The 14862-nt window shown below is 40.9% G+C and overlaps 1 protein-coding gene across 1 annotated transcript in view; it reads left to right on the forward strand.

The window, feature by feature from the left end:
- The window catches only part of MTHFD1 (methylenetetrahydrofolate dehydrogenase, cyclohydrolase and formyltetrahydrofolate synthetase 1), a 42265-nt gene that overhangs the window by 11932 nt on the left and 15471 nt on the right, over positions 1-14862 (forward strand). The window contains exons 5-17 of the mRNA XM_082485455.1: positions 241-377; positions 496-596; positions 931-1067; positions 2482-2593; positions 6253-6380; positions 7049-7146; positions 7744-7917; positions 8444-8580; positions 8868-8914; positions 11025-11132; positions 11234-11308; positions 13109-13211; positions 14365-14441. Of these exons, the coding sequence (XP_082341581.1) occupies positions 241-377; positions 496-596; positions 931-1067; positions 2482-2593; positions 6253-6380; positions 7049-7146; positions 7744-7917; positions 8444-8580; positions 8868-8914; positions 11025-11132; positions 11234-11308; positions 13109-13211; positions 14365-14441 (1434 nt within the window). The remainder of the gene's footprint in view (positions 1-240; positions 378-495; positions 597-930; positions 1068-2481; positions 2594-6252; positions 6381-7048; positions 7147-7743; positions 7918-8443; positions 8581-8867; positions 8915-11024; positions 11133-11233; positions 11309-13108; positions 13212-14364; positions 14442-14862) is intronic.

Below are 14862 nucleotides of genomic sequence, written 5' to 3' on the forward strand. Positions count from 1 at the left end.
AGAACTGGAACCTGCTGAGTTGTTTTTTTTTTTAAATAAACTAAAACACTACAGTGTAAAATTTAGAGACGTACAAGGTATTTTTCTAAAAATAAAAATTTGAGTTACTTATACTCTTAAGTGGAAAAACTAAACATATTGTGTGTGTGTGTGTCTGTTAATCCAGATAGGTTTGTGCTTTTTCCTTTGCATCAGTTGTATCGGTTTATTGGCCATTAGGTTTTTGCTCTTTACTTGTAGGTACTCAAGTGCATTGCCTCTTTGAATGGAGACCCTGCTGTTCATGGCTTTATAGTGCAGCTGCCACTTGACTCTGATAAACCCATCAATACAGAGAAAATAACCAATGCTGTTGCACCTGAGAAGGATGTAGATGGGTAAACTGACTTCACCCCTGGAGAGCATGACAGCTACTCCAGAAAGAAACTTTTTTTTCTTTTTTCTTTTGAATTTCTTTTTGAATTCTTACTTGGCCTTTATTCTTTCAAAATACAGCTTAAGTAGCATCAATGCTGGGAAACTGTCTAGAGGGGACCTTGGAGACTGCTTTATTCCCTGTACGCCAAAAGGATGCATGGAGCTTATCAGGCAGACAGGTAAGGAGGTTTTCATCCATTATTCATAAGTGCAGTAGGCTTCAATAAGAAGAGAAATTATGCACCTTGCAAGGCTATGCTTTGCATTGACACTTTTGTCAAGATGCCACATTTCATCTCTGCCTTTTCGGATAGGATAAGACCTAGTTTTAAAGTGGTCCTTCCTTCCTCCCATCTCCAGTTCCTTATTGCACACAATCCAGAAGAAAACTAGTATCCTGAAGTAATAGAGCCAGACTTAAACTGACCAAAATACTCCAGAGCTGTTTGAGTTAGTTTGTACTGGAATGCACAATGACCTATTTTTACTTTCTCCTAACTTTCTGTGGTGCAGGCATCCAGGTTGCAGGGAAAAGAGCTGTAGTGGTTGGTCGCAGTAAGATCGTTGGTGCTCCCATGCATGACCTGCTGCTCTGGAATCACGCAACGGTAACCACTTGCCATTCAAAGACCTCAACACTGGCTGAGGAGGTAAGGACAGGATTGATGCATGAGGCTGTAGTTATCTGCTGGAAGACAATGCTGCCAGCTGCACATTGCTACTCGGTGTATTGCTACTCTAAGTTGTTTGGTCTGGGTTGTCTTTCATCTGAAACAGTTTCCCAGTCCTGTTCATTGGATGGTGTGTAAATACTTCTGCTGGAATGGGATCCTGATTATTTTTGGTCCTTAATTAGCAGCTTTTAATTATAATAATAAAATTTTTTTTTTTTTTTACTTTGGTCAAGTGCTGAGAATTTAATCATCCCTTCCTAATCTCCAAGTAGTGGCCTGAAAGACAGAATATATTTTTGGTTTTTGCCGAAAAGGCCAGGTGGTCTTTTGCTTTAATGGCTGGGAAATGCTAGACCAAATGTTTTCTCCAGGTTATTTTTTTCCAGTCTATTTTCTGTGACTGGAAGTTGGTACCATTTTCCTCTTAAGCAGTGAGAGTGACAGAAATAGTGTGTTGCTGTGCTGCCACCTACTTGGATTTCGTAGAGCAATCAACACTGCCAGGCTCTGTAGGCAAGTATTAAAGCTGAAAAGAGGGTAGGTGTATTTGAATATAACTCACAAGGAAGATCAGAAACACTGCAATGCTTCATGCTGTTAAGTTGCTGTTCGATAAGACTGTCATTAGGTTGACTAACAATTGAAGTGCTAATTCGTAGTGAAATATTAAAAATAGTTTATCTCCCTTGAAAATTAAAAGAAAAATATTCCAAGGGATAGCAGCTTCCTAAGCAAACATGAATGAAGCAGTGCAAGAACTGACAACACACTTCAGTCAGAGTCTCTAGCACCAGCTTTGTGACCAGATCTGTCAAATTTACTAAGCACCATCTGAACGAATATTAGTGCCGAATTACAATCAGTTTTCCCTGGAGTTTTATGTTGCACAGTCCTGCACTTAAAAACTACAAGGCAGTGCTGCCGTAAGTGAAGTGCAGCTTAGAGTTCTGTGCAGGGGTTGTTCTTGGCTGCCATCCGATAAGTGCTGGGTATATTTCTAACATTGAAAAGAGCAGCTGAATATGCAGGGATATTTGAAGGGAGGAGGATAAGAATATGCAGAAGGCTTTAATTTTATCTAAAAGTAGTCTGTGTGATCCACTTGGGAATCATGGAGGAGTTCAAAGGAGGTTGTGAAGTGTTGACTAGCAACAGTTTAGGGTAGGAGTGTGAAAATAGGCCATAATTTCTGGCTGCAGGAATTTGTGCTTGCCAAGGAACTGCTAGCTACCTTTAACTGCTGACGATGCCCTTCCATCCCTCCAATGGCAGTGGGTGAGCACACAGTTTCACTGCGATTGAAGCTGATCTAAGTTGCTGCTGAAGCAGCTCTGCATTTTTTCCACTGCCGGTGTAATACAGAGTTGTTTTGTTTGGCTTTTTTTTATAGGTTGGTAAAGCTGATATCCTGGTGGTTGCAGCTGGTAAAGCTGAAATGGTAAAAGGTGAATGGATCAAACCTGGTGCAATCGTAATAGACTGTGGAATTAACCATGTGCCAGGTGCGTGGGTAATGTATAAAGAGTGGGGAACTGTTTATTTGTATATAAATGCAGTTGCTAAGTAAGTACATGGATACTGTTTCCTTGGTGTCTCTAGTCAATGCAGACTTCTTTCTTTTTTAAGCCTATCTTAGGTAATGATGGCAACCTCTGAAGATGCCAGAATAAAAAAAGGTTGGTCTGAAGTACTGTCCTAAAGCAGATCAGTGGCAGTTTTGTTCCTTCCTTCAATGAGGCTGATGATCAGTAGAGGAAAGAGGAGGCCTAGGAAAGGTTACAACAGAATAGCCATGTAATTTGCTGCAACTGCATAGTGAAGTCTTGCTGCTGTTGTCATTTGTGAGCGTGCAGCTTTGCTGTCATTACTTTGCAGTTAGATCTGATTAAGCTGTTCTGTTTGAAATACATAAATGGCAAGCAGTCTCTTAAAGTAGCTGTGGATTTGTTGAATCACAACATTAACTTCTTAGGCTTGAATGGCTGTTGTCTTGAAACAAAGCATCTCCTGCAAGAGAGTTGGTGACAGTGGCTCTGGCATAGAATAAAGTGCTTGAACGTAATAGATTTTAGGGTAGGGTTTCACTTAGCTGCTCCTTCCTTATAAAGGAACAACAGACAGTCTGGCAATTTCTGTTTTCATCTCATTTTAAATCCAAATTACAGATATTGAATGATATGGAAAATTAGTCACCATCCAACTATCTCTGTGCTACACCCACAAGGCTTTTAAAAGGTAGTTTTCATAATTAATCAGTCATTTTGTTGCCATTATTTAATGGAATGTAAAGAAATTTCTGTTCAGCAGTCTTGTTCCTCAAAGATGACACCGAGTTCCATTTAAAAACATTAGTCCTCTGTGTAATTAAAATTAAAAAGTCATCTGCTGTTGCTGTTTGTTGCTTCATGTACGTGCGCCAAGCTACCCAAACTTAGGCAATTTGCCAAAACCCATAGGGTCACTGCTGATTTTCATGATGCAGAATGGCTTGGAGTGTCCCCCACTAACATGTTGCAAATAAAACTGCCATTGTGTTTCTGACATATGGTGGTATGACCTTTTTTTCAGGCTTGATGTGAACTGCGTCTTCGAGGACACATCCCTGTTTCTTTGCCAATAGTCTGCCTTGGGCAGTGCACCGAGATCTGAGCTTCTTGTACACCCAGCCTAGTCAGCATTGCACGGCAATGCCATTAGTGGCATCGTGAGACTCAGTAATCAGGGCTTGATAGAATACCATGGAAATCATCAGATTTCAAAATGATGGATGCCACAGACTTTTTTTCTGTGCTTTTCTGAAGCTGCTGAGTTTTCCTGCCTCTTTCTTCCCTTCTGATGGGTTGTAGAAAAGTTTTCAGATGAATCTTTTGGGAAATCAGTGCCAGAATTGTGGGAATTGCAATGCTACAGAAAGAGTGGCAGCTAATTTGCCAACTTCCCCAGCTACATTGCTGTACAGATAGAATAGTGCTGCTAGCTCTGATGGCGCTTTGAATGTGGTAGGGTGAGAAATAGTACCATTGCCATACATCTTACCATAGCTGTAAGTGCACCCAGCTGGGTGCCTCCCAGGCGTAGATGTGGGTTGCAGCTGGAGGACATGGCAATCTCTGGATATGCCTATACTTTGCAAGTCGGGGTGCCCTGTACAGGCAAATCCCAATATGATTTGACAAATCAGTACATTAACTTCATGTAGACCTGCCAAGTTGGAGTTAAAAAAAGTTATAGCCGTGTAGTGCCATGCAAATGTAGCTGTTGTGCTTTTGAATGGAGGGTGGTCCATATACTCCCAAGGCTGCCAGTTTGGAGGTTAGAATAGACAGCTTAGGCACATCTGGCTTTTTGCTCATGGGTACTACAGCTGAACAGAATTTCTTCCAGATCTCCAGGTAAAGAGAGAGGAAGAAAGGATCTCCTGAGACCTCTATTAGAGCAGACAAGTGTGTCTTATTCCCTTTCCAAACTGGATTGTATTTGTCTTTCTCTCCCCACTGCTGCAGTTGGAGGGCTAGTCCAGCAAATATTCTGAATGCTTTATTCCAGGCCTGTAGAAACTCTTCTGCTACAGGAAGGGGGAGCAGTGCAGCCAGAGGATATTCCCAGAGATGGCATAGTCTCTGGAGTGTCCCTCTGTGAGTCCTGATGGAGAAAGCAACCCTGTTCAGTGCCCTCTGCTATGGGATTTTCCAGCCCTAGCCAACAAGGCACCTTGAACAGTGGGTTATGAGAGCAGCAAAAGAGGATCAGCCTCTGCAGATCTTGGTGCCATGCTCTTCAAACACCAGAGCAGCTAGAAAGATATAGAAAGCCTTGACTTGATGCTCTGTTTATATCTTCATGTACTGGGAATCAAGCTGGCATCACAGGGCGAAAAGATCAGATTTTGTTGGATCCCTCATGAAACACCTTTCCCCAGAAAAAGAAACAGACTGCAAGCAGGTGGCCTCATGTTTTATAGATGAGGGTCATGTATGGTCTTGTGTGCTTGCAGTCATATATCCACCAAAAACGTTACAGTTGAGTGTATATTGGCACAAGTTTGCTTGGAAGCCACGTGGATAATCCCAGCGTTTGTCTGTGAATTAGCTCCAGGCCAGAAGCTGCCCTTCAGGGTTTTTCACATTGCTTAAATGTCACCTGTAGTCCTCATACCTGAAATGAGGATCTGCCACTCCAGGAGAAACTTAAATTTACCTTTTTTGGTATGCCCTGTCTATAAACGGCAAGTTCCTTAGATGACTGCTAGTTTACTAATGCATTTTGTCTTTCTCTCTCTCTTTGTGGGTAAGCATAAAGGTCACCACTGGAAAAAAGGGTTATATCTGCTTCTGAATTGTCAGGTCATGTCATACAATAGGATATAGCAATTTTTTTTTGCCAGAGAGAAAGGAAATTATTCTAGTGGAGCTCTCTTAAGCCACCTGTGAGATTTGTTTTGACAAGACTCTGATCTCTGTGAACTGCAGTATTACTAGTCTTTCATTAGAATGGCAATGAATAATTGAAAAGCTTAGCACATTCTATCTTCAGTTTCTGTAAAGTCAGGTGATTTTGTTCAGTAGTAAGGCCTAGATTTCCTCCAAAGTGGAACAAAGTAAATGTAAACCTGGGGTTTTGGAACAAGTCAACCATGTTTATTCTCTCACTTCTACACCATTGGTTTATATCTCCTTCAAATTGGAAACTCTATTAATCCTTCAGAGCAATACAGCAGCAGCTTTGAGAGGACGGTTCAGGTGATATCTCTGTTGTGTGTCCCATTTGTGTTTTATTATTGCACAGATGTAAGACTTGGTCTGTGCTTTGGTCCCTCTGCATTTATTTTGGAGTCATCTTCAGAGTGCCCTGTGGGCCATGTGCCACTGAGAAAATACTTGCATCCTCAACGAAAGGGAGATCTATCTGTCTGAGGATAAATGGCACTTGATGGGAAGATGAGCTTGCATGAGCTGTTGACACTCTGAGTGAAGTATGATGAAAACAGCTTCATCTTGTGATTTTTGTTTTAGCTTTTTATCTTTCTTTACGGCTTCCTGGGTACTCAGCTTCTGTTTTGTTTACTCCAACAGAGGAAAAGATTTCCACTTCAGTCAGTGCTGCCTCGTCTGTTGTTTTGGTGAAATGTGATGTGGAACTTACTTTTTTCTTAAATCCCCAGACAGCACAAAGGCCAGTGGAAAAAGAGTTGTAGGAGATGTGGCATACAGTACAGCAAAGGAAAAAGCTTCCTACATCACCCCAGTTCCTGGTGGCGTTGGGCCTATGACTGTGGCCATGTTAATGCAGGTATGCGGGCAGACTGTGAGACTACTGATCATCTCCTTTATGTGTGTCTTTGGTGTACATTGCTGCTGACCATAGGCACGCTACCAAAGCAACTGGTGCTTCCTTGTTGCTCTTACAGAGGTCTAGTTAGGATTTCCAACTTCTAGTCCAATTTGGATTCAGTTAACAAAGGAAAAGATGGACCTTAAGGAAATGTTAGGACAGAGGGTTTTTTTGGTTGGGGTTATTTTGGGGTTTGTTTTTTGTTGTTTTTTTAAGTGTGGTCTCTCAAAACAGTAAGGATTGGGCTTGTCTCACAATGGTCTGGCTGTAATTCTAACACTATCCATAGGGTGATTTGATAAAAAGGAAGACAGTAACAGTATAAGCCAGCTCCTTCTGTTTCTTGCTTTGCTTAAGGAACCCTGCTGGCACAGAACAACCCAAAAAATCCAACACACTGGAAGACAGGTAGACGGATAGATAGAGATGGGTTGTTGTTTTTTTCTTTTTAAGAAAACTATGAGCAAAATCTCATTCTGGATTGTTAGCAAATGCTTTAATGAAAGCACTTTGTGTTAATCCCAAACTGAGACATATGAGAGAGGAAAAGCTTTCTGAGTTTCTTTGTTAACCAGCACAGTTCATGCAGTGGTGGTTGCTATAATGTATTCTCATGCTCATTTTAGAGCACAGTAGAGAGTGCGCAGCGTTTTCTGGAGAAGTTCCAGCCTGGAAAATGGAACATCCAATATAACCAGCTTACCCTAAAGATGCCTGTTCCAAGGTAATGCTTTCAAATGAAGCCACTGTTGGTATTCACGCAGTATAGTGTTTGCTTCTGTTCCCAAGCTTTGCATAATATGGGGCATACGTGTATGTAGACTGTAGCTGGCATTGAAGTTTGGAGAGAAGTAGAGAGAAAGCACTGTACATGGACATCCACAGACTCTTTAGGCCAGCTAGACAGTGTCTGATTCAGCAAATAGCAAGATACTTGTATTTTGGAAAATTTTCAGTCTGACATGGCAAAAACCTAGCATCTTGAAGTAGCAGTTGTTGGGTGTCAAGTCGCCATAAGGGAGCATAAGACGTTGCCTACAAAAAGGCATTCTTGGGTTGGAGGTTAGGGGTGTTGCTTGGGTTTTTTCGTTGTTTTTTTTCCTGGGTTGGTTGGTTGGTTTGTTTGTTTGTTTTTCAAAAAGTAAACTCTGAGGATGTGTCTATTCTAGTATAGCCAGTATTGGTGGGATTGATTCATTTAACTAGAAGGGGTTAAAATATTTAAAACATGGGTTGGGTGTTTGTAGTTTATACTGTCCAGAAGCAGAGAATTTGTGAAAAGTTTTTGACTTATAAATTGATCTTGCTCTCTTTCTTTAAGCGATATTGAAATATCGCAGTCTTGTATAGCCAAGCCCATTGAACAAGTTGCAAAAGAAGTTGGCCTACTTCCTGATGAGGTGGAGCTGTATGGCCAAACTAAAGCCAAGGTTCATCTGTCAGCTCTCAAACGGCTGAAGAACCAGCCAGATGGCAAATACGTTGTTGTTACTGGGTAAGTACTTACTTAAGTGAGGCATCACTTACATGGTGTCCAGGTGAAAAGAAGTTTTATTAGCGTGGCTTGTCATTGTATTGTCTTTTGGTACTTTTGGACTATATGGGGTGCTTGGGGTTTTAGTAAATCACACTGAAAATCTAGTGGTTTGGGAAATAGATTTATCTCTTCTGGCAAATTGTGGGAGTGTATTTTAACATTTTTTTTCCTGAGATGAATTGTTTTGCTCTGCAGGTCAGGGTTATGAAGGGCAGACTGGATGATAGCCAAGGTTCTTCTAGTCCAGTAGCCTGCCTTCAGCAGTAACTAGCAAGTTTTTTCAGAGGACAGTCTTTGGCAGTTATGTGATAACTTGCCAAACTCATTCCAGTTTCAGAGTGATGAAGATTAGCTGAAGTCTGAGCCAATCCAGAATTTGAATTGGCATTAACTTCATTCACTGGGTGACTGTTTCACCCCAGTGTTTTTTTAGTCTCACCTATTACAAGGGTTTCATTGTGTCTGTTCTGCTTTTTCACTGCAGGATAACCCCTACTCCCCTGGGAGAGGGGAAAAGCACTACTACTGTTGGTCTTGTTCAAGCCTTAGGAGCACACCTTCACCAGAATGTCTTTGCCTGTGTTCGGCAGCCTTCTCAGGGCCCAACCTTTGGTATAAAAGGTATGAGCTGTTCTGTGGCTTGCAGCTGGACAAATGGGGAAAGATAGCACTCAGATTTTATTCTACTGCGTGTAGTTTTACATAATTACTACTTACAATTACATTTCTTATAAGAATGAAAAACCTTGGGTTAAGTTCTTCAGTGTTGTCTTCAAGTGTTGTGGTGGGATTTAAACTAAGCTGCTCGGCAGTAGCTGCCTTCTCAAAGCCATTAAGCAAACACATGTAATACCAGTCTGGGCTAGAGAGACTTTTATTTGCATGATTTGACTATTGTCTCTCTGTAGGTGGAGCTGCAGGTGGTGGCTATTGTCAAGTTATCCCCATGGAAGAGGTAATTCTTTATACAAAGCCTCATAGCACATATCGCTCACAGACCTTTAAGAGATACTACACTCAGACAACTTATTAAATCTTTTTTGTTTATGGCCCGGTGTAGCACTCCCAAGAACTGGATGCTTGATTTTAGCAAAGCTTTTTAAAAAAAAAAAAAAAAAAACAACAAAAAAAAACCCAAAGCGAAACAAACATCTTTGTTTTTTTCGGAAGAGTAACTGCATGGTCAGGGAACTTCACAGAACTTGGAATTGCCAGTTCTTCTGTTCCCTCCCCTTCTCTACCTTTGAATTGCTGCATACCCTCAGCAAAGTACATACTGTGCCTCTTTTTCCCGGCACTGAAATGAAGATAATAATGACTTAAGTTTTGGAAGCATATTAAGTAGTTCTGTCAGCAGCACTGGTCACCAATTCTTTCTGTGAGCTATTTTGGTGTACTTGTGTTTTAGATTACTAACATGAAATGGGAAAAGGGAAGTTGGGAATCAGTAACGCCAAGACCTCAGCCTGTGGGGGACTGGCACTGCAGCATATTTCTGACGTGACTTGGCAACAAGTAAAATCCTGTGTCTGGGGGCAGGGAATTGAAAGGCACGTGTAGCACGTGCTCTCGTGCTTCTCTCAACTCTCAAAGTAATTGCCTGCATAATTCTACCTTTGTTTTGTGCACTATAGATTGACACAGGGCAATTCTAGGAAGAAAAGCAGAAATGATCAAAAGGGCTGTTCATTCCAATTGATGCAGCAAGTCCATAAAAGATAAAAATGTTAAGGAGGCAGAATATTGATTTAGTCAGGTGCCAAGAACATGTGTGAATGATAGATGTGACAGGAAAAATAATCTCATCCTGTTTGGGAGTGTTAATAAGATGAGCCAAAAAACTGTGTGCAGCAGTGGGAAACAGCACCAGTCTTGGAACTAGACTGGCTGAAAGGACCTTAAGTATGACCCACATGGTATAACTACACATAGTTTTGTTAGGGGTGTTTTAATCAATGCATGTCTCATAAAATCGAAGTGTCTGGAGTCACTAGTTGCACTAATGACCTTCATACATCATTGGATAATTCTGCATGAAGCTTTCATCCTAGGGAAAGATTAACAATTGAAAAACTTCTGCGTTTGTACTGCAGAACCAAGGTGGTAATAATTGCTTCTTGTTGCATTTATGTAGAATGAGTCAACAATTAACATTTACTAATTAGGAGTTATAATCAGTATGTGACTAGCTCCATTCTGCTTTTAGCTATCTGTTTTTTAAGACCACAGTAGCAAGGCTCCAACGAAGTGTTCCCATAAGGTCTTCTGTCATACCACGTTTTCCAATGTCCCCTTTTCATCTTCCTCCTTTGCTGCTCTGCTGTGGAGGAAAAGGATTGTTTTAACCACACCTTTTAGTCCCCTGCCATAATGCAAGTTTGTCACGTAAGCTATATATCCCAAGTCTTCTGTCAGTATAGCTACAGTGCAGCCAGATAACTCATGTAGACAAGCCCACTCAAACTGTCTTTTAATGAGATAGAACCAAGAAAACTACTAGCAGTGTCACTGTGTAGTACATGGTCTACAAGTTCTGCCTACGATACTGTGTTTGAGTGGTTAGCTTATGCAGAGCTCTGTGCAACCACAGCTCTACTGCTAGCACTACACAAGGTTGCTAGTTTCAATTTAGCTCAGATATCTTTGTGGGAGCAGCAGCAGCTTTGGCTAAAGTATGTGTGAAACCTGTTGTGCAAATAATGAGTGGGTCAGGAGGTGAAGGAGGAACAATGCAGATGTGCCATACTGTGGTCTTCTCAGGTGTCAAGGAGCCTGTGAGAACTGTTCTCATAAAAAAAAAAAAAAAACCCAAAACAAAAAAAACTTTTTATTTGGAAGCTTCATTCTGGAAGTTTGTAAAATGACATAAATGTGGAGGAGGCATTTTTCTGTTTTAGAGAAATTCTTTCCTCTCTTCCACATACTGCACTGAGCAATCTCTCCCCCTCCACCCTCACCCACTTTAACATTGCTATTAATACTTCTCTTTCCATCTGTCTACGATGAATTGAAATAAATTAAAATTGCAGCAGGATGACGTAACTAATATGTTTTATGTCCTCTAGTTTAACCTTCACCTTACTGGTGACATCCATGCTATCACTGCAGCCAACAACCTGGTCGCTGCTGCTATCGACGCACGTATATACCATGAGCTAACTCAGACTGACCAGGTATGATCCTTTCTTATGATGTATTTGGGCCCAGCCTGCTTTGGCCAAGATGTTTCGGGCGTGCCAGCAGTGCTAGCTAACTACCTGTTTTGTTCTGCAAGGCCCTGTACAACCGTTTGGTGCCTTCTGTCAATGGTGCTAGGAAGTTCTCAGACATTCAGATCCGAAGACTGCAGGTAAGTTCACTGGTTTCACATCAGTTTCCAGTTCTGTTCCACTTATGCATCCTTATGTAGGCAGAGCTAGGTTACAGAAACCCTCGTGTTGTCCTATAGGTAATTCTGCTGGCTTTTTTTTTTTTTACATAAAGTGTACAGAAGTGTGGTAGCCCTTCGTACAGTGCAGAAAACAGTGAGATGCAGCCTCAAGGGGAAGAATCATTGATGTAACTCTCTTTATCATATGCTGTATGAGTAACACAGTGCAAAGAGGCAAAGAAATTAGTGCCCTTTATTAATAATGTCAATTCAGTGTCCTTAGTGCAGTTTAAGAAGGGACCAGAATCACTCTCTGTACCTTATACCCAGTTACAGCTAGAGATTAATAGTTCCCATGTGACAACTATATAGATAATGCAGCACAAAAAAAGGCAAATGATAAAATTCAGCCAAAAGAGAACATAGAGAATTTTTTCTCTTATCCAGATTGAGCAAACAGGGAAAAATGGGAAAAAATACCCATCCCCTACGCTGCCCACTTTTCCCAAAAAAGAATATCCAGGTAAATGAGTAACCCTGGCATTGAGTGGCAGTCCCAGAGCAGACCATAGCTCCTCTGATCTTCAGAAATTGATGTGAACTAACATGTGTCCCTAGCCACTGCAAAAATGAGGATTAACAAAGGAATAGTTTTGCACTGGGCTTGGACCTTCTGGCTAGGAGGACCGCCTGGGGCCTGCTAAGCTCATTCAAAGTACGGACCTGTTTGTACAATATTCACGCTGGATCAGTTGCCCATTTGGAGGTCAGAAACAATACTCAACAACAGTCAGACTACTACAATTACTACTTAGGAAGAACTCTCACTTATTAATTGTCTATAATGTCTCAACCATTAGAAAGTGTGTGGTTTGCTTCCACTACTGAGCAAAGAAGTTATGTCATATTGCTTGGTGTTCCTGATGGACTGTTGAGGGAACTCTACCCTAATCACGCTTCTCGTTATTAAATGTTGAGATGTGAATGGCATGCTAATATTCCAGAAAGAGTATCTTCTTTATTTTTTATTTATTTATTTATTTTTCTAAATTATGTGCTTGAAGATGAAGAAAACAGACTTTCTTCTTCACTGCTGCTGTTCTTATGGAGAAAAATATGACTTAGCTGTCTAGTTAATTAGAAAAAGCTTGCTCGTTCATAAATCAACTCAATCGTTTTCCTCATTCCTAAGCTTGTGCTTGTATCAGGCTTCTTGAGATAATTCTTCTCTCAATTAAGCAACTTGGCAAACTGCTCATCCTCGCAGTATGTTCAGGATCAGCTTTCTGGGATGCTGACAGCCTTGTGACTGAATTGTTTAATTCCTCCTTTGTGCTGCTTAACCAGCACGCTGAAAACAGTGTCTTTAAATACGTATGGCTGTGTGCAGTGACCCTAGGCAAACTAATGAGAAATGGATGTAAGCATGTGAGACTAATGATTAGAACAAGGCGTGTAAGAAACTGCAGAGCTTTCTCTCTCACTCTTTCTGTGGATACCTTGCACAAAGCTTGGTGACAGCCTGCCCTAATGAGCTCTATTGTCTGCCTTGCCCTTTACTAGCTGGCCAGCAGCAAGCTCTGCTTCCAGGTACACACTGATAATAGATCATCTTGTGTTGTTGTGGGGTCTAGGAGAAGGGGAACCAAAAAAGTAATCCCTTCTTATTTCTGAATATGCAGATGATGCTGCAGGAGGCTCATTGTTCTAGTGAAAGTTTAATTTCTGTGAATCTTTTCATTATACCTTTTTTCTTTTATTTGTCCTTTCCTCCCATAGAAATTGGGCATTAACAAAACTGATCCTACGGCTCTGACAAAGGAAGAAGTAAACTTATTTGTGAGATTGGACATTGACCCAGGCACCATAACATGGCAAAGAGGTACAAGAGCCATTAAGAAAAATGTGTCAAAGAGAGGTTTGCAAGTGCAGCAGGAACTGTGTTTCCTGGGAAAATGGGAAAGAGGGCAGGGCTGGCCTTCCTTCTGAGTGTTTGGTGCGATAGATGCCTGCAGCTGGGATCCCATTTCTAAAAGGTTTGATGCACGGCCTTGAATCTGCTCTGAATTCACAAAGATTAAGACTTCACTAATCGGTGCAAGTTTTTGTTCCTGGATTTGTCAGTCACTGAGAGAGTTGAGTTTGGCAACTGCAGCCAACAGCCTTTTTACCTGACTGAAAAGTTCTGTGAGCAAGGAGAGGGTTCTGCTCTGGGATTAGACTCAGTTTTAATCTGCCCACTTGCTCTGTTGGGAACTGACAGCAAATAAAGGCTGGATTTTTAAAAGGTTTTTAAAGATATCCAAATGTAAGATCAATCTCTGGTCTGGCAGATTTAATATTTCACTAGCAAAAAACATTTCAAATAAAGACCTTTTTTCTGATTTAGAGCCCAAGAGTATTACTTCTTTTTATTAAAATACAGTGTGAAATGAATTCTCCAAAATTTGCTTCATAACCTGTAATGGGGCTAAAGTAGTCTGCCTCATGGGAAATATTTTTTAAAATACTTAGAATTTTTCAAGCAGATAGTAAGAAACAGCAAATTTAAGCCAGTATTTGATAGTTTGTGTTTCCAAGGTAATTTGAGTTAATGGGGCTGTGTGAAACTACTCTCACTAAATGGTAGAATCTGACCATTTAATCACTTGAAATAAAATTAACATTTTATAGGTTTTTATGGCTGTAATAATTTCCTAATTTCACATTGACTAATGATTGTGAAAAAGCAATTGGAATAATACTAGCAGTTCTGCTTTTCAGAGAGGCTTTGGGCTTGTGGTTAATGCATGCAAAAGGAGGTAGGCTCCCTCTGGATGGAGTGCAAGGTTTGCATGTGACTGAGGGCATCTTAACTTTGTTGCAGCTCAGTTTTGGGGAAGAATCACATTAAGTAGCGTTTGCCATTCTTTAGGAGATGATGGTATCTGAAACTGCCATCCTCTCTTCGTAGCTTATCTAGCTGAGTGTTTGTAATAGGGCATAAATGTGACTTACGACTTGCAATGTGACTTCTCTCTCTGCATTTCTTGCAGTACTGGATACAAATGACAGGTTCCTTAGGAAAATCACTATTGGACAGTCTCCAACAGAAAAAGGCTTCTCACGAACGGTAATTGTTCCGTTTTCTTGCATGTTTTAAAAAGTACTTTGAAAAATGTGGTCCTCAAGCAAGTTTCTGTAACTCCAGATATTTCCATCTTTTACCAGGACCTTCTTAAAGAGAAAGCAGAAAGTCCCTTCAGCCAAGCACTTAAATTTGCTACCAGTGCAGTGTTTAGTTTTATGTCTGTTCTCTCCTTCCCTGTTCTTTCCTGAATGTTGACTTCCCAGACTGGGATGACTGTGGCATAATAAGTGGTACATAAATGCCCTCTGTAAATATGATGCATGGCAGTGGCTCATCTTCACCACTGCACATGCTTTGGGTGGGATGTATCTGGCCAAAACTAGACATGGCGACTGAGTTTGTTGCCTATATTTATTATATAATCAGTGAGTAAAATAGACAATCTGGGCTGTGACTTCTTTCA

This window comes from Vanellus vanellus (assembly GCF_965231255.1).
Source record: "Vanellus vanellus genome assembly, chromosome: 6".
NCBI lineage: Eukaryota > Metazoa > Chordata > Aves > Charadriiformes > Charadriidae > Vanellus > Vanellus vanellus.